Below are 18,838 nucleotides of genomic sequence, written 5' to 3' on the forward strand. Positions count from 1 at the left end.
AGCCTCATCCAATAAGTTCTATATATCTAAAATTAATCATTGGGTAAAAAATATTAAAAGTGTTTTCAAATGTCTCAAAACTAAAAAAAAAAAAGTCACCTTTTTTTTTGGGGGGGGGGGGGGGGGGGGGCGCAAAACAAGATCCCGCCGCAGTGACAGAAATCTCGTGGTTCCGGTGCGTCAGTTCATCTGTATTCTCGCGAGATCCAACGAGTTCTTCTCGTCCAGCATGGCAGCGCTGTATGAAGGATACACGTTGTGTGGGCTTGTTCCAGATCAAAATCTGTCAAGTTCAGGCATTCAAGGGATCGAAGAGGAGAGAGATCGCGATCATGTCGTGGTCACGGATTCAACCAGATCAGTGACTCTGTACAAGGTAACGTTTAAAATTACCTTTCAGGAGGCTCCCCTAACCTGGGCCAGCTGATCAGTGCGACTCGTGTTAGCATCCTCCGGTTTTCTGGCCAGCAGCGTTGGAACCAGAGCGTTAGACGAAACCAAACATGCATTTAAAGCTGTCTTATATCTTATTAAGTGTCTTTTAAGTGAAACTCGGCAGTGAATGTTTTACATTGGTTTTGTAAACTTGCTATTCGAATATGACAGTCAAATGTTTGCTAAAGTTAGCTACAGACATCACAAGTCGTGTATACCTTTAAAATGTGACTTCTCTGGGGGGCAGCTTCAGCGGCTAACTCGTTGTTTTGCATGCGATAAAAACGGCTTGACGATAAGGCTGCATGTCTTATCCTCGTTTTCTCCAACGTGAATGAGCGTGTCAAGCCTCGTTGTTTGGATAAGCTAAAAGCATTACAGTGTAGTTAAAATAGCTAAAGTTACTGCTGTGTGTGTCCTGAATAAGGCAAACTGTCTATTAGATCTTTATCAAGTCTTTTGAGATCCGTTCACAGCGGTAAAAGATGTGGTTGTAGCAAACAGTCTTTACATAACTCTGCACTGCGTGCGTATGGCTAAATAGAAGCTATGTGAAACATCACCTCTTTATTAATTATCCCTTTGTTTTATGGCCTGAAAGGTGTCAGACCAGAAGCCGCTGGGGAGCTGGACAGTGAAACAAGGACAAAAACTGACGTGCCCAGCAGTCTTCAACTCACAAACCAACGAATATGTGGCAGTAACAGACAACAAGGTAGGCTTTGGTGACTGCTTTGGTTGCTGCGGTGTCTCACTGGACACTTTATTAAGTACATCTTACTAATACCAAGTAGGAGACCTTTTAGCCTTCAGCACTACTTTAATTCTTCGACAATGTGCTGAAAACATTACTCAGAGGTTTTGGTCTGTATTAACATGACAGTCAAAAGGTGTTTTATTAGATTGAGATCAGGTGACTGTGTGGCCCACTGGGTACAGTAAACTTACTGTAATGTTTAAGAAACCAGTTAGAGATGATTTGAGCTTTGTGACATGGGGTGTTATCCTGCTAAAGCAGCCATCGACAGTTAGGTATACTATGATGAAAAGGGATGGATATTATCAAGAACAACCATTTAGTTACTATAAAATCGACTTGGGAGCATATAAGAATCAGTCACTATAGGCAAAATAGGTAAACACTATTTTATTTTGTGAAGGGCCAGTATCAGTCAAAAAAATGTCTATCGGCCAACATATATATGCATCCCTCTTTCAATAGGAAGTATCTGTATTTCGTATATGAGATCAGTTCAAAGATGTCTCCAGTGATCTGCGTTCTCAGAAAAATCTTTCATGTTGTAATGTTTTTGATGTTGTGTCTTTAAGGTAATAAGAATTTGGAAGGAAGATGACATACTATTGGACAAAGCCTTCAAAGCAACAGTAAGTCCGAACATATACAGTGATGTAGACAGTAGAACGCCATCCCGCTTCTACCACCAAGAACAGAAATGAAGACTACAGCAAAACACACAATCCCAGCTCTAAGGGTATCTCCTCTCCACTGGTGTAAATATTTTAGTACAGATTGTTATAGAGTCCACTGCTCACCGTCTCCACAGCAAGACTGGTTGTACTTAAGAATTGGAGAGAGCAACAAAACACATAAGAACCACTGTAGACCTGCTGATGATGTTAAATTGCACATTGCTCCTGAAATTCTCAGTAGTATTTAGGGCAATTAACCTGAAAATAATTAATTAACCAGTGTGTTATTAACAGACGTGAACACTTCTGCCTTTTCTGTGTGCTTTTTCTCCAGGTTTCTTCAGATGTCTGGAAGGTTCACTGTACACATGGAGGGGAGCCTCTGGTCTTGTTTCAGAGAGGAGCTGTGAGACTGCTGGACTCTCTGCTTGCTGCTCCGCAGCAGCCCATAGAGGAGGTGCTAGCTCAAGAAGAAGCCATCAGGTCGATGTCATTTGACAAATTTTTATGTTGACCTTATTCTAGAGCTGTACTTGAGTGCAACATGTTAACTTTTAAACCCCCCTCCCCCCCCCCCTTTTTTTTTTATCTGCAGGTGGAGCACCATCATAGTGGCAGAGACCCAGCAGTTTATCATCATCACAACTGAACAGGTAAAATACTTGATGGGCTAAAAGTTTCAAGTGGATTTAGTTTTAAGTCCTCATTGCTTTTGCAACACAGCTAATGTCCTTGCTTTTGCCCAACATGACTGTCACTGTCTCCCCGCAGAAAGGAGAGCATTTTCTCTACCTGCAGAGACTGAACCCAAACTCTGTACAGAGGTACCAGCTTGAGAGAGAAGAACCTGGTCTCTCCCCGCTGAGCTTCTCTGCCACTTACAGGGATAAGCACATCTGCCTTCTTTATCTCTGTAAGCCACATTTTCCTGTCAGAACATTTTGAATGTTGGTGTTTGAGGCCATATGCTATGGAATTTGGAAAAGATAATTACTGGCACTGCAAGCCAGTTACAGGGGGTGGAAGTGTAAAAACGTACAGCTGTGTTCCTTCATCAGGGTCATCAACAATTATAAAAATGTGACTTTAAAAAAAATGACATCCCTTAAGTAACTAAGTTTAAACTTGTACTCAAAAGGCACCCCTAGTCCCCCTCCTCTGACCAGTACTGCTGAGCTGATTTGAGACACTTTTGAAGGATTAGCAGTTTAAAATAAGACGTGTAGTGAAGGTCCACTACTGTGAATAAGATCCCCCTTGCTCTCTTACTTCAGTTAGTTGTGAATGCACTCTTCTCCAATTGCTCACAGTTTGATAATCGGATGTAAATAAGTGGTGCACTCTACATGTATGAAGCTAAATTACACAAACACACAGTTGGTGAGGTATGCAGTATGTAGTATTGCTAATGTTTAAACATTTCTCTCACATTTAGACCCTAATGGCCACGTGTACCAGAGTGTACTCTCCATGCGGGGCCTCGGGACTGAAGAGGGGGTCCAGGCCTTACCCCTGCCTCGTAGCCTGCTGCTGGGTCTTCCTGTTGGTGATGGCCAGCTGGAGGCAGCGTCTGCCATGGCTCTGGATGAAGCCCATGTAGCTGTTGTTGGGGTTCCACATCCCTCTGCTGGAGGTGGTAAAGGTAAATGCTGTTAAATTACAGTATCTCAAATAAAGATCTTTAACTCCTCTACAAGTACCATACTGTGCATGGCAAATCCTCTTGAAATTAGTTTTTTATATATAATATCAAGGCTTTCAGTAAGCCCTTGTAGGGAGTTGGCATGGAAACAGCGGTTTTCTTTTTTAGTAGCACAGTTTCACATTATCATACTGATGAAATGTAGAGCTGTTATTTTCCTAACTGCTTGTCTTTTATATATATATATTTTATCTCTTAGTTAATCAGTTAAAAAAAAACGTAAAACTCAACTCTGCTTGTTTAGTCTTAGCTAGTTATTTCTTCTCTTTTTGCCAAGATCACAAATAATAGTGATAGCGGTGTAAACAGCTATCACTTGATGCTATGTTGTTTTGCCCTTTGTTTTTAAGTAATTAAATATAGTAAATAATGGGTTAGCTGGCCTAAATGTGATTTCTAGTGTCTGGATTTTATTCAGTGGCTAAAAAAAAAGTTCTGAAGCTGAAGTGGTTTTGCAGGTTGAAGTTATTAGAACTGAAATGAATGCTTGGTTAACATGCTAGCTTTTTGGCCTAAAAGATATCTGTCAGATGAAAAATTAAGTATCTGATCTGGGTGTCTGTAGTTCCTGAATGTCTCTCTGCCTGTGTTATTTTAGACTTTCTTTGCATCTGGAATACCAACTTTCAGACGCTTCAGGCTGGAAAAGAGATGGCTGGAAAGATCTACGGACAGGTAGGAATGCATTGAATATAAAGTTTGTTTATTTATTTATTTAACGGTCCTGTTTTTTGACTAGGATGAAGCAATAAATTTGAAAGCAATAATGCTACTCAGAAATTGTGACTTACATTAGTGCTAAGTCATCATTCACAATAGTAAAGCCTAATCTTTAAAAGTGACTGGATTACTTCATACTCACACGACAGCAATCACACGTGCTCAGGCTTCATTGTTATTAACTGTGGGCCAAGGTTCCCTGTCCTTCCAGCTGCTGGGTGCTGATGGAGGACTGTACGACTTTGGTAGAGCACTGTGTCTGCACTCCACTGTGACGGGGCTCACTGTCCCTTCTCACAACTTTATAGCAGTTTACAATCTTAAAACCAGTGTATTAGACACAAATATGTAGCAACAGTTTTGAACTATGTCTGCATCATCTTTGTGTTGATTTTATTGTCTCTCTCATACAGCTTTGGAGTTATTCCAACAAGGCATTTATTCCACATGGGAAAACCCTCTCCATTATACCCTTCGAGTGCCCCAAATCTTCCCTTGCCTCTGCCCTGGGAAAATTAAAACATACAAAGACTGAAGGTGAGCTGAATCAAACATGTCATTCTCTCGCTCAACTCAAAATCTCTGATTCCCATTTTTACATGAGAAATTGTGTTCACTCAGTACTCTTTTGTTTGTTTTTTAACCACAGAGTCGAAGACTCCGAATGCTGTGCCGTCTTGGAATAACATTCTTCATGGTGAAAAAGCTCAGCCCTCAAAATCTGCAGAAACGAGGAGGACGGTAAGTTGGATAAGTGTTTTTGCGAATTGTGAGTTCGTCATTGTCCACACTGTTGCAGAGACGAACGGCTTATGGCAGAAGCCTTAACATTGTTGCCGTTTGTAAAACCTTTATATAAAAGAGTTATTTAATATGATAATGGGAAACATGTTTCTTTGTTGTTCTGTTTAAATCTCTAATGACATTAAAAGAAAGAATAATGTTGCATAACATTTGGAATTACTAAAATAAGGTACTCTAAATAGTAAGAAGAAATATTACTAACTGCTGAAAAAATATTATAGTAATATTTATTTATTAAACTTATCTGTGAGACACCAGTGGTGTGTGGTAGATCCGTAATTTGATTCTTCTGTTTTTTCCATACAGAGAATGACCCGTAAGTCCCAGTCAACAACTAATTTAACAACTGACCAAGTATTAGAGCTCATCAAGGTAAAAACGTGACTTATTTTTATAACACAGCTTTCGTTCTGTATGCTTCAGCGCAACAGAATTATACCAAACAATTCTGAATTTAAAAAATATATTTATTTTCCCTCTTAGACAGCACCAGTGGAAGAGATCCAGAAAGAGGTGGAGGGGTTCCTGACCAGGGCAGAGTTCCAGGACCTGCAGCCCTCAGTGGGACAGCTTGCATTAACCCTCGTGTCCCGGAGTCTTGCCGATCCAGCCTTCTACTCTTCTAGCACGCTGGCACAGCTGGTTCACACTCGGTGCCTTTGCCACAGGTATGTATGGCAAGTGAGATAAGGTAGATGGAAAAAATATTGACTCTCAAAACTCTTTTAGTGTGCAGAATTTATTTTATATTCTTTTAATGTAGTTTACATTTTTAACAAGGTACCATAAAATAGGTTTGCATTCTAATGTGGGAAACATGAAGGAAACCCCAAAGTGTTTTCTTGCATACAGATAGAAATATTCAACGAGTGAGCAATTGAATATAACTATGTGCCATCATTGCATTCAACAGTGTGTGTCCTGACCTTGTGCTCCTGGCCCTTGAGAAGAAGGATTACTTCCTGTGTCAGCTCTGCTTGCAGTTCTTCCCTGACATTCCTGAAGCTGTTACCTGTGCCTGCCTGAAGGCATTCATCAGGTAAGACGGGCTGTTTTTAACTGTGCAACAACTTATGTACAAATTCCAGTTTATGGACAGTAAGTGATCTGCCAGTGTCCTTTGCATGCTAACGGTATTCTTACTTTTGGTATGCATACAGTTGCAGTAGTATTTTAAAGTGGACTTCCATGCTTGTCCTTATCTCTGCCACACATACACTCACTGGAGACACTGTTAAGTATACCAAGGTAGTACCAGGAATCCCATTTTGCCTTCAGAACTGCCTTAATTCTTTGTGGCGCAGATTCAAAAAGGTCCTGGAAATGTCCCTTTGAGAGTTTGGTCCGTATTGGCATAAGAGGATCACACAGTTGCTGCAGATTTGTTGGCTGTACATCTATCCTGTCTCTCTACATGCCAAAGGTGCTCTATTGGGTTGAGCTGTGGTTACTGTGGAGCCCACTGGAGTACAGTAAACTCACTGTCATGTTAAAGAAACCAATTTGAGATGTTTTGAGCTTTTTGCCATAGAATCCATTAGAGCAGGGCGATATGACCAAAAATATTTATCACGATATACATTTGAAAATTTGCGATAACGATATAACTGACACTAGACAAAACACTTTACGACTCCACAACTTTATTAGTGCAAAAAAAACATCAATGTATTTTCACTTAAACAAGCAGCTGTCTTTTATGTGCATTAAAGTTATATAAAAATTTAACAGTGCAAATGCAAATTCCTTGCTGACAGTTTAACCAAAAGGCATTTCCAGTGGAAATTGGCCGACATATCCTCACCATAACCACGTATAATATCCACCAAACTTAAAAAGAGGTTATACACACACAACACGGTAATATTATGTTGAAGCACAGTACGTATCACTCCGCGAGGCTCCTGCCTACGATAGCCGTAATGCTCCGACAATCCATCAAGCGGTGCGGGTTTGTAGCTTAGCAAAGTCGTACTAAAACATGTGACAGATTTTCGGGTGCCGTGTACCACATAAAATCGTTTCGAGGTCAGTAAACACAACCAGAATTCATATATAAGGCACACGGGATTATAAGGGGCACAGTCGATTTTAAGAAAAATCAAAGGATTGATTTTAAGTGTGCCATATTTTCCAAAAAACACGGTAATAACGACGGCCCGCTAGCATGCGCTACCAAAAATAGTGCTTTGTTGTGTGTCTGACGGACGAAAGCTAAACCAGTTCCACACCACTGAAGTTGCAGCATTTTTACAAACCAGTTCTGGTTCATCTGTTTCATTCAACAATCCGCTTTCGCTCTTCTCATTCTCCATCACCGCCATGCTTTTTCCGCCATGTGCATATGAAAACAAAGGCACTGCGCATGCGCGTTTTACCCATATTTTATCGCGATATTTCCGTGAATGTTACGATATGGCCCAGCCCTAGAATCCATCTTCATATGCGCATTTCAGAACAAACCCAGATAACAGATATATAGTGAAGTAATAAATGCATTAAAAAAATCCACACGGCATTGTGTATAACAGCAAAGCTATGATTTCCTCATTCTGACCTGATGACCTGCTTCATTTGAACTTTAGCAAGTCTTCTTGACCATGTATGTTTGCCTAAAGTGAGCAGCTGCCAAGTGATTGGCTGTTTAGATGTATGGAAGTGGCTGGTGAGTGTATCTCAAATGCAGGTGACTCACCACACACCTCTCACTAAAAGCAGAGAAACTCCACCCACCTGACATTCAAGCCTGCTTGTGAGATGCAATGAGTCTGAAGAAAGTAGCCTCAAAGGGCAAGGAGTTAAAATGTCTCATTTCAGAACGCTGCGGGTAAGCATAAGATAAATGATTATTATGAACTGTGAATCATGCATAGCTGCCCTAGTGGAGTACGAGAATCAAAACTTAGAGATGGGAATTGGGATTATAGGTTCCCTTTAATAATCTGATTCGTGGCCTGACATAGCATTATGTTCTGTAAATACAAGTTGTTTTTGTTCTGTTTCATGCAGTATACCAGATGTTGATGCAGAGAAGCTGAGCCTGGAGCCTGACAGTGTCGAGTTTATGGAAAACCTAATCACGAGAGATCGTGCAGAGGCTGGCTTGCAGAATGGTTTTAGCCCCACTTCGTCAGTCGTCAATGATCATCAGACCAGAGCTGAAGACGTGAAGAAGGCCTCAGCTCCTTCACAACTCATTTGTCCAGTGGGATTACACAAGGCTGTTCTAATGTATCCTCCCAGCACTCAGACATCGTCACCATTCTGTTCTGTTGTCCTCACAGCTTCTTGCATTCAGCTTAAATATCAGGCTTTGTTGTTAGTTAAGCTGCAGTTTTACAAAGTGGTTGTGTAATAATTTAAATGTAAAAATGCATGAAAATATAAAAGTATTGGGTACTTAACTGGAGCTGCATAGAAATGAGATCTTGCAGACACCGTACAGTGACACCTTTCTCCTCCCACACCTAAAAGATCTTTCCTCTCAACATGTCGTGGTAAGTGACTGCTATCAAATTATTCCACTTCTCTAAAATAAAGTAGACAGAGCTTTAATCCCAAACAACTCTGATATTTGCCATTTTCTTTTTCTTCCAATCAGCTTTTCCTCCAGTACCTGCAATTTTTATACCTAAAATATTCCCAGGATGCTTTCCCACAGATGGAGGGATTTAGATCACCAAGTCTGAGTCAGGTTTGTATCTGTGTCCAAATAAGCAATTAGGATAGCTTTGCTTTACATGCAGTCTTCCAAGTTACAGTTTATTGAACACTTGAAGTAAGCACTCAGTGCACTCTAAAAATTGCTAACCAATCTGTTGAATTTAGCAATTTGTGGAACCTCCATTGGAAGGAGGTGTTTCATGGAGCACTTTACAGCACAAGCACGAGGAGGAAATTTGGATCGTTTCTGCCTACAAAATCATTTCAGTTCATCAATACTTTTAGGGCTGATTTAAATGAAAAGCTCCTTTCAGGCCATCCCACAAATGTCTAACTTTATTTCTTCATTTAATTGTGTGATTAGACATCTTTGTCTTGTCTTAAGGGGCTAAAAGTTGTATCTTAATGATGAGATGTTGACCCATTGCTTGGTATGATCCATTCTTTAAAAAAAAGCATGATTGGTTGATTAAATTAAATTTTAGCAGTAATGGGCAGAATGGAAAAATAAGTACTTTTGTGAGTCAGTTGGGGGGAAAAATTTTGTGTTATTGATTTAAGTGGGAAATGTGAGCAAACCTGCAATAAGATCAGCCTCAAACATTATCACTTCACAATCTAACCCGCAGCATTTGGAGAATATTTCTCCTGGCTCATTTGTCTCGGATGTCGAAGCTAGGAGTGATGCCACTCATGATATGAGAGCATCCAAACAGTCTAGTTGTAAATGCAAGAAAAAATACAATTTGTTTAGTTGCTTAGCAAGGTAGTGCCCTTCATGCATCACTAGCACTATAGTGCAATGTTTGTTTTTTTGCATTTAAAAATACAGCTTTAGCACGTACATGGATGGAGCCCAGTCTGTGTATATGGCTCGTTTAGCAGGTCGAAATGACAACAGCAGGAGTGCAGATTGTTTCACAGTTTTACAATTTCTTTAGCTTGCACTACTGCCGTCTTGATTTGGGGTTGGTGGGGCTGCTCCGACTTGAGGGGGCATTGCAGTTTTGCAAATTTCTACCACAAACTCATGTTCTATAAATGGACTGCACCGTAGTTGTTGAAGTATAGAAGTGAAGTGAATTGAGCCTTGGTGTTGCAGTTGAGAAATAGCAATTCTAATGGTGGCAGATTTAAATATGTCGGTCAGCTATAATCCCGCAATTATATTTAGGGTTTATAAAGACAGCTGTCTCTCCAGCCTTATCTCCATCTACCTGTCTCCATCTGTGGACTATAGAAAAAAAATTTAAAAATGAAAGAGGTCAGATATTTTCTTGCATGAGTGAATCCGTCAGCACACCTTAAATATTGGTGCAACAGCTTTGACAAATCAGCTTGTCTGAATAATTTAAATAGTGATACTTTGAGTTTAAAAAGATGAACTGGATTGCATGAAATCAGTGTATTCCCTCTGTTGATGGGTGAAACAGGTGATGGTGTAGAGTTGTTCAGGGTCTTTGGCATTTTCTCCTCTACTTAAGAAACCCAGGAGCCTCTAAATTCCTGTGAATAACCTTTGTTTTTACCAGCCTTTAGTCCTAACCTCAAAGGGAAATGATTAAAAATCATAATAAATGTAATAAGTTTCCTATAAATGTGTCACTGAGAGCAACTGTTAGTACTTAGACTCACATCTTTGGAAATTATTTATGCCTCACTCCTAATGTTTTTCTAAAGCTTCTTCCCAAGGCCCTGTAAAAGTTGTTGTGATAAAGGTATTGTTCCCACCAACCACCCTTTACATAGTTTTTAAAGAAATCATTAGCACAGGTTCAGTTAGGTTTTCCAACCTGTAGTGTGGATGATTATTTCATTTGTTGAATAATTTGACTGTTATTGGTTTAGTCAGATTGAGGTTGCTTATAAATACGACTTAGATGAAGCTCAGACTGCATTTTATTAGAACTCAACACATAAAAAACAATAATGCCAGGGTTCCTTGCAGCTGTGTCAGTGCAGCTATTATCTGTATGCCAAGAAATATTAAGTGACAGAAAAAAACATTTTATCAACCATGCTGACAGATTTTCCTGTATAGATGCTGTGGATGACAGACTTATTTTCACCTGGGTGTGGGTTAGTTCTCCAAAGGCACATACACACAGTTTTACAAGAGAGATTAAAAGAAATGCAATCACTGGAGAAGCATGATTTTTATTGCGCTTGTAATTATTTATGTCTGAATAATAAAAATACTTTACTGGAGTTTGGCACAAAATTGTTGTACACAAATTATTGAATGCAAAAAATCCGGTTTTCCTGTTGGAGCAAAACAAGAAAAAAGAAAAAGAAATGCTCACTGTGTGTTGCTTTGTTTGATTGTAGATCATGGATTGGGTGTGTTTGCTGTTGGATGCTCATTTTACAGTGCTAGTAATGACTCCAGAAGCTAAAGGCTTACTGCTGAACCTCCACAGCTTTGTTAAATCTCAGGTAACAAACAGTTATTCCTTTTATCTGCTCAGTAATAAGCTGCATGTTAATTTTAATAATACCTATTTTGTGTGTCAGCATTGTGCTTATTACTGCAAGCTTATTTTAAAAAATGCTTTCTTGTATCCTCAGGTGAGACTGGTTTCTGAGCTTGGAAAGATTGAGGGAAGCCTTCAAGAACTCCATAAAATGAAGGCGAAGGAGAGCATCGGACAGTACTCCATTGAAATCATTGAGCTGTTTTAGAATGTGTACAAAATTATTTTAATTATTCATAACACCATCTTCTTCCAACCTTTTAGCTAAAATGATTTCACGGTTATTATTCTTGAGTGCTTTTTTTGCCACATATGTTTGCTATCCAGATGTGTAGGCCTTGAAAAAGTTGCGGCTCTCTTTTAACCATGTTTTAAACTTGTTTAAGTCGTCAAAATATTTGACAATTCGCTTAATTTCTGGTTTTGTAAAAGTTTAATGCAGAAGCCACCTCATGCAACAGTATGGTGTGAGATTGTAATGTTAATATTGGGGCTTTGCCTTTCGAACTGTGAGAGTTGATGACTTATTTTTGTATGTCATTAGACAGCTAAAAACTGTTGTGAAAACCTTTTATGTTTAATATTAAAAAATATGATGAACACATGTTAATTCATTTGTCTTTATTTTTATTAAAAGCTGCTGTCAGATATCAGCTTAATTAAAAGGTTTTAAGTTTAAAAGTTTGTAGTGTTCATTTTGACTAAGATTAAAATATCACTTTCATTAAGTGTACTAAAATATATAAAAATATAATGTGCTGTATGTGGAAGTAGGTGAAAAGAAAACTGTTATGGCTGTTACTGAGGGTGAGCATTTAGCAAGATTTTGAGTGAACCTCCAGTTGAATTTTAGTTTTCTTCCATCAATGAATGTGGTGCTAAAAAAATAAAGATGAATATGTCTGTGAAGGTTCTCAGTCATCCAGGTCATCGTAGTCTTTGCAAGCTCCTTTGACTAAAGATGAATAAATCTAGTTGAAAGCAGTCGATTGGTGTTTCCATTATTTCCCGCCAATAATCAACGCAAACTTATCTTCGTGGTGAAAGAAAAGAACAATTCGTTGTCGGCAGGATTCGAACCTGCGCGGGGAGACCCCAATGGATTTCTAGTCCATCGCCTTAACCACTCGGCCACGACAACCGTTACTCACACTTGTCTATTAGAAGCAATATGACACTACACAACCACATATCTATTGCTTAGTTGAGTTTTGTATTACAGGATAATATGAGGTAAAAAAAAAAAAAAAGACACTTTTCTGTATGTTTAGCCGTTCTGCGGTAAGGTTATGTTCCGTCTGCTGGTGAAGTAGCAATCCAAAATGACAGAAAACACGGACAGAAAAGATTAAAAAATCAAATTAACCTATACAAGTTGTAAAATCAACCCAGAGGGTAACAAGTTACAACTATTACGCTGTATATACTGTACATACTTTAAAGGCTAATGAGCACTACTACTCTTTAAGATAACTGACTACACTGGCAAACAATGCGTAACGATTTTAAAGTTATATAATATACATTCGTATCTTAAATAAATTGCAGCAGCTCTCACACATTCGCGGTATTTTCAAAGAGATTGATGTGTGGTATTAACTTTAATGAGCGCGTATTTGTGTCCATGGTAATAGAGCTTAATGTCGGACGCATTATCTTCTCGCCTCGCTTTGCGGTGACGACGATGGCGACAGGGCCGAAAATGAATTATTGTGTTTTACTGAGTGCACTCAACCCACCTGAGATTAAAACCACACAACAGAAGCACCAAACACAAATAAAGTACTATTGACGGACAGCTTTTGCATGGATAACCAATTTTATGAACTAGCACGGCAATTGCGTCTATTGTGGAATAGTGAGTCACGTGATCTCGAATAGACTCAGGCCTGCTACGATCAAGTTCGAGAATGACGCTAGCACTTCCGTGTTTGCTACAGCGACGTCCTTAAGGCGAAATCGCTTAAATCTCTTTTTTTTTAATGTATGACCTCCCACTGTGGCATTAAAAAGAATATTCTGCATTTTAAACGGTTGCTCTGCTCTGTTCAACTGGGTATATAGTCAGTGTTTTGATTTTTTAGCTTTTAGTTGCTTTTATTTTGAAGGAGCTAGCGCTCTACGTCTGCTTTGAGCCACTGTTAACCTGAGTTTTAGCTTGACGCAGTTTTGGGGCCTGCTGTGTTTTCAACGGAGGGAGAGTGGTGAAGAAAAATGGCGTCTGCAGGCGACCCAGAGCGGGACACCGGCCATTCAGTTTGAGCTTTCCGCTCACAAATAGAGACTGGGGGTTGGTGGGGACCTATCTGGAACCGTCGCCAGATCTGTTGGCCTTTTCTTCCCCGTTTTTCTCCGGTGTGCGTCGCTCGTTCAAGCAGCGAGATTGAAGCGGAACAGAAGATACTCTCTCCCACAATGAGAGGGAGAAGAGGAAGGCCGCCCAAACAAGCAGCAGTGATGCGGGAAGGTTCACCCGGGCCAGTCCGTGGCTCTCGAGGCGGCAGAAGTAGAGGGATGCGTGGACGGGGAAGGGGCAGAGGAAGGGGTCGGGGACGGGGTGCAAGTGGCGGCGTTTGTGGCACTGGCTCTGTGGAGGTAGATACAGAAATCTCCGGTCGAGAGAACTTTCATTCGTCCCGGGGCCGCAGGAAAGTTGGAGCCTCCACCACCGCCGCTACCGCTGCATCGCGGGGCAGAGGAGGCAGAGGGAGAGGCAGGGGGTCTAGAGGCGGCCGCGGCAGTAGAGGCGGAGTGAGGCGGCCTCAAACCAAGGTGGTTTACGACGACAACAGCGACGAGGAGGATGATAATTTAAGCTACAGATCAGACGAAGATGAACTCCTGAACGACAACCCTTCGTCGGATCTTGAAGAAGAGGAGGCCTTGGGAAACGACTCTGACTATGTGGAGGAACTACCAGATGATGATGATGCCAGCTACTGTACCGAGAGTAGTTTTAGAAGCCACAGCACACTCGGGAGCACCCCAGGTAAGTTCGTTTGCAGGTGCACGCACTTTAGGAAACCGGGTTTTGCAGTACTTAAAGTGTGCATTATATTTTTAGCTCAGTACAGAAACCAAGCCGCATTGTTCAAAATGGAGCTTGCACTCAGAAACAGGCCTTTGTTTACCCCGTGCTCCTGGTCGCTGGTTTGCAGATCTGCTCCACGCTTTAACCGGCTCTCGTGCTTTTGACTTTTGAAGGATCAGCACATTTCTGTTATTAATTTGTAATTAAGATTTTTTTTTTGTTCGTGCTCTCGTGCACGGTATTACCACGCGCGCTGCCCTGGATTTCTTTTCATACGCACCGAGAAATAGGATGCACGAAAAGCGTTTGTTACTTTATATTCATTCATTCACCTTTTCCAAAAAAAAAAAAAAAATGTGTGCATAGTAATGAAAGTTTGTACAAAGTGAGACGCTGTAGCCAAACACGTGTTTTGTAAATATTGTCTCCAGTTTGTATCGGATTTATCGGGCATTGTTGTGCTTTTTCCACGTGAAGTGCAGTAAGTGTTAGTAGTAAAAGAGCAGTATAAATATTTTTATGCACAGTCAGTAGACCTTACTCAGGCTTTTTACAGGGCATTTGCACAAGACATTTTCGTTCATACTGCTGCCAAATGAGTTTGACAGGCGTTTGTTTTGAAGAGAACCGCTCTTTCTTTCACTTGTTGCAAACAGCAGCTCATTACGTAGTCGACGTTACCATAGTAACCACTCATGTTTATCAATTAAGGGCTTTGAATTCATCTCTTTTCCACTTAATGATCACTTTAATAAAGTTGTGCGCGCAAAAATTAGTTGACACTCCTGTTATGCAATGCAATGCATTAGAAATAGTATGCCAACTACTGGAAGTAATTCTAGATAGGATTAGGAGGACTCAGGAGTGCATTCCAGTATGTCCAACAGCACAAGCTTGTGCTTATGCAGATCTCTGAAAAGAAATAATAGAATTTGGATTTTATTCTTTTACATATAAATATTTTTTCCACTTTTGTCTGCAGTGGTCAGGATTCGTTTTTCAAAGGATACACCCATAATTTTCGACTTTCTATTAATCTGTTTACTTTTGCTATAGATGTGTGAACATGGCAGCATTGTGTGCCTACCGTGAATGTGCTTTCAAAGGACTAATAGCAACAGACAAGCATCATTCAGTCCACTGGCTGACACATATTGTAAATTCAAACACATTGCACATGCCAGTCCACCATTTGTGGACTCAATCCCTGTGTTTGATGCTCAGTTAAACCTCCTGCCTGCCCTTGTTGGACCATTTAATTGTTTTATTGCTGTAGTCTCTGTTTACCCATCACCTCTAAACCACAGTACAATATCAGGCCAACCATACATACAGCTGCTAAAAAGTGACTAGCTTACTTACACTGATTGTACAGTATGACAGGCAATGCTGATAACCAAGTTATTTATTTGGGTTTTGAAAGAAAACCTCATGTCAAACTTAAGAGCCTGTGAGATCTGCAGACACTATTGTGTATTCCTGTAATGCAAATGTTATAAAAACAGTGTACTTAAAGTAATACTACACTGATTATACATATTTAATACATCCAGTGGGATAAAAACAATGACTTGCAAATAATTTAAAGCCTACATATAAAAAATAGTCTTAAAAAATCATATCATTCTTGCCTATTTTTAATCACATGTTTGAAAGGCGGAAGTTGGGGCAAAGCAAGACTGGAAAATGCCTGGAGGAAAAAGGAGTTTGTAGAACATCTCACAGCTAATGATGTTAATGTTTGTAACATGGGTGGGTATAAAGCATCCCCAGGAGACTGAGTCTTTGCTGATTAAATATAGGGAGGGTTTGAGCACTCTGCAAGATTGTATGGACAAAATAGTAAAGAATTTGTGTTTAATTAAATTCAAATACTTGAGGAATCTGGTGAAATCTCTATATGCTGTGGATGAGGCCAAAAAGCAATAGGAGTGGCCATGACGGCGAAATGCATTTTTAAAGAAACCAAAAAAACAGACGATTTTAGTGTTGAAATGATTGAATGGTCTCAGAAACACTTGTGAACATCAATGTGATCTTGAACATAGTTTGTCACTGGAGCCACAAAAGTTAAAACTCTACTATGTAAAGAAGGAAAAAAACCCAACCCTCAATAACAAGATGCTGACCTGAACTCATTTAAGAGTGAGGTGAAGTGGAAAACGGGTTTGATCTGTCAAAATCTGAATTTCTTCATAGGAAATCATGGCTTCAGAATTGGGGAATTATCAAGTTTGTTATTAGTGTGCAATGCAAATGTTCATCCATCCATCCAACCATCTTTCTGTGCCTTTGTCTGTCATCTATCTAACTATCTATCTATTACAAGAAGGCAGTGCCGAAAAACTTGCCTACAGTCTGGGTCTGTCACCAAATAAGAGGAGCTTTATGAGATGAAAAAAGCAACAAAGGAGCAGCTTAACTCTTATGTATATGCAGCAAAGTGGAAAAGTATTTGGCTTCCAAAACTACAACAGTCTGTCTCCCCAGTTCCCCAAACACTCACCACATGCCGTTAAAAGAAGAGGTGATGCAATCCTTTGAGAAACGGTCCCGTGTGCCGACTTTGTTGACATGCAGGCTTAAAATTTTAAACGAGTATATTTTTAAAATGATAAAGAAAAAATACACATTGTCAGCTATATATTTGTATTAGTTCTACATTCAAACAAATATAGATTTTTAAAAATATGTTTAAATCCTACATCCTGCTTTTTCTTACATTTTACACAGTGTCATGTTTATTTAGTTATTCATTCAGATGGGTCTGTAGACAGAGATTGTCCAGAATGAATATCTAGGTTTACTACATGCAGCTTATGCTGCAACACCTGCACACATTTCCTCAACAGTAACAAAAGCAGGCTTATAAATCAACTTGGAGCATTTAGTGTGTTTATCCTAAGACAAGGATATTTTTGTCAGCCTTTAAGATCACTTCCCCAGCTCTTCACACTTGGTTACAAATAGCCCAGCTCACATCCGTACTAGCTCGTGATTCCTCAAAATTCCTCACATCTCCCGTTTCTATTTGTAATGGGAGGGTGCAAAGTTCTATTACTGTTGTGTTATTGCATCCGTTTTTTTATTAGAGCAGATTATTGGGCTTGGAGCTCATCAGTTGCACTCATAGCACTTAAAAGATGCTTCTTGTGGGTTCTCCTGTAGCTGAAATTATAAGAAGGAATCTCCACAGATTGCTCTGGGTTTGCCAAGGGCATCTCTCTGTGGCTGTGTTACTGCAGACAGTTTATTCTTGCAAAATTACAGAGCAAAGTCAATAAGACCTTAAGGGTGTTGCTACATTAAGGTATTAGGATGTAATGACTAACGGTAAACTGCATACAGTGTAGCTTGTTACAGTTTGGTGTCGTGTTTGTCTGTAATGTTTTTTTTGTGATTTTGGCTTTTTCACCACATCTCTCATCTCTCCTGACTTTTTTTCCTTTTTTTCTTGCATAGGCCGGAAAAAGACTCGGTCACTGCAACCACGGTCACCTATTCATGAGGCAAAGGACATTCCTTCCTTGGAGCTTCCCAAGTCCTCTGAGGACCTCCTTGTTCCTACCTCACAGCTCCTCAACGTGTCTGCCATCTACGAGGTGCTCCGCAACTTTGGCACAGTTTTACGGCTCTCTCCGTTCCGTTTTGAGGATTTCTGTGCAGCTTTGGCCAGCCAAGAGCAATGCACGCTGTTGGCAGAGACCCACGTCTCCTTGCTCAAAGCTATTCTCAGAGAAGAGGACACTTCTAACACCACATTTGGTCCCACTGACGTGAAGGACTCCGTTAACTCCACTCTGTATTTTGTGGATGGTATGACTTGGCCGGAGGTGGTGCGGGCGTACTGTGAGAGTGACCCAGAGTACCGGCACATTTTACCTTTCCAGGAAAATGAGGATTACCCTTACGGACCATTGGATAGCAAAATTAAAGTTCTTCAGTTTTTGGTGGACCAGTTCCTGGCAACCAACATTGCCCGAGAGGAGCTTATGTCAGAGGGGGTGGTAGCGTATGACGACCACTGCAGGGTATGCCATCGCCTTGGTGACCTGCTGTGCTGTGAGACATGTTCAGCTGTATACCATCTGGAGTGTGTCAAGCCACCACTGCAGGAAGTACCAGAGGACGAGTGGCAGTGTGAGGTGTGTGTGGCACACAAGGTACCCGGTGTGGCGGACAGCATCCCAGAAGTGCAGAAGAGCAGACCATTTATTCGTCAACTACCGATTGGCTACGACCGACACGACCGTAAATACTGGTTTTTGAATCGCCGCGTTATCGTGTAAGTTCACATTGTTTCATGTTACGCTGTTGCACAGGATTGAACAGTGACACATGGCTTCATTTTGTAAGCTGATGTACGTTGATAATATGAAATTTATTTCTTTAGTTATTTCTCAAAGTTTCCAAAAGACACAGCAGTTTTGACACAGTTTGACATTTCTTCTGAGGGGGGTTCATACATTGCGAAACTGAGACCGAAATCACAATTTCCATTTTCTTATACTGTAATACCTATCTAGAGTCAAGCAAACTCTATCGCTTAGTCAAAGTGTGCTGTTCTGGTGAAATCGG

At 40.3% G+C, this 18,838-nt stretch overlaps 2 protein-coding genes and 1 non-coding gene across 8 annotated transcripts in view; 2 read left to right on the forward strand and 1 right to left on the reverse strand.

The window, feature by feature from the left end:
- Nucleotides 1–186: 186 nt before the first annotated feature.
- On the forward strand, nucleotides 187–11,833 carry nol11 (nucleolar protein 11). Its single transcript, XM_085164251.1, has 18 exons — nucleotides 187–376; nucleotides 1,037–1,150; nucleotides 1,765–1,821; nucleotides 2,201–2,349; nucleotides 2,462–2,519; nucleotides 2,638–2,779; nucleotides 3,302–3,508; nucleotides 4,167–4,243; nucleotides 4,702–4,825; nucleotides 4,938–5,029; nucleotides 5,399–5,464; nucleotides 5,576–5,760; nucleotides 6,006–6,131; nucleotides 8,102–8,323; nucleotides 8,511–8,589; nucleotides 8,694–8,786; nucleotides 11,084–11,191; nucleotides 11,324–11,833. Exons 1-18 carry the CDS (start codon nucleotides 230–232, stop codon nucleotides 11,435–11,437), a joined length of 2,160 nt encoding a protein of 719 aa, XP_085020377.1. The 5' UTR covers nucleotides 187–229; the 3' UTR covers nucleotides 11,438–11,833.
- A 455-nt stretch (nucleotides 11,834–12,288) lies between these two features.
- On the reverse strand, nucleotides 12,289–12,370 carry trnas-aga (transfer RNA serine (anticodon AGA)). The gene has a single exon. It is a non-coding gene; the product is annotated as a tRNA-Ser (tRNA).
- Nucleotides 12,371–13,280: 910 nt separating this feature from the next.
- Nucleotides 13,281–18,838, forward strand: part of LOC146516623 (nucleosome-remodeling factor subunit BPTF-like) — a 54,960-nt gene continuing 49,402 nt past the window's right edge. For 3 of the 6 annotated variants that reach the window (XM_085164244.1, XM_085164245.1, XM_085164242.1), the window contains exons 1-2: nucleotides 13,282–14,218; nucleotides 17,723–18,545. In XM_085164244.1, coding sequence (XP_085020370.1) covers nucleotides 13,645–14,218; nucleotides 17,723–18,545 — 1,397 coding nt within the window. In that variant the 5' untranslated portion in view covers nucleotides 13,282–13,644. Of the gene's footprint in view, nucleotides 14,219–17,722; nucleotides 18,546–18,838 lie in introns of all 6 variants that reach the window. The other 3 variants (XM_085164239.1, XM_085164240.1, XM_085164241.1) reach the window with 2 other exon arrangements.

The sequence above is a fragment of the Neolamprologus multifasciatus genome, chromosome 6 (assembly GCF_963576455.1).
Source record: "Neolamprologus multifasciatus chromosome 6, fNeoMul1.2, whole genome shotgun sequence".
NCBI classification, from domain to species: domain Eukaryota; kingdom Metazoa; phylum Chordata; class Actinopteri; order Cichliformes; family Cichlidae; genus Neolamprologus; species Neolamprologus multifasciatus.

Excerpts from the sequence above, each read along its gene's own strand:
- nol11 (XM_085164251.1), top strand. The coding sequence starts at position 230 with ATGGCAGCGCTGTATGAAGGATACACGTTGTGTGGGCTTGTTCCAGAT. Across the intron at positions 2,350-2,461 it reads GCTCAAGAAGAAGCCATCAG|GTGGAGCACCATCATAGTGG; the intron begins GTCGATGTCATT and ends TTTTATCTGCAG. Across the intron at positions 5,761-6,005 it reads ACTCGGTGCCTTTGCCACAG|TGTGTGTCCTGACCTTGTGC; the intron begins GTATGTATGGCA and ends TGCATTCAACAG.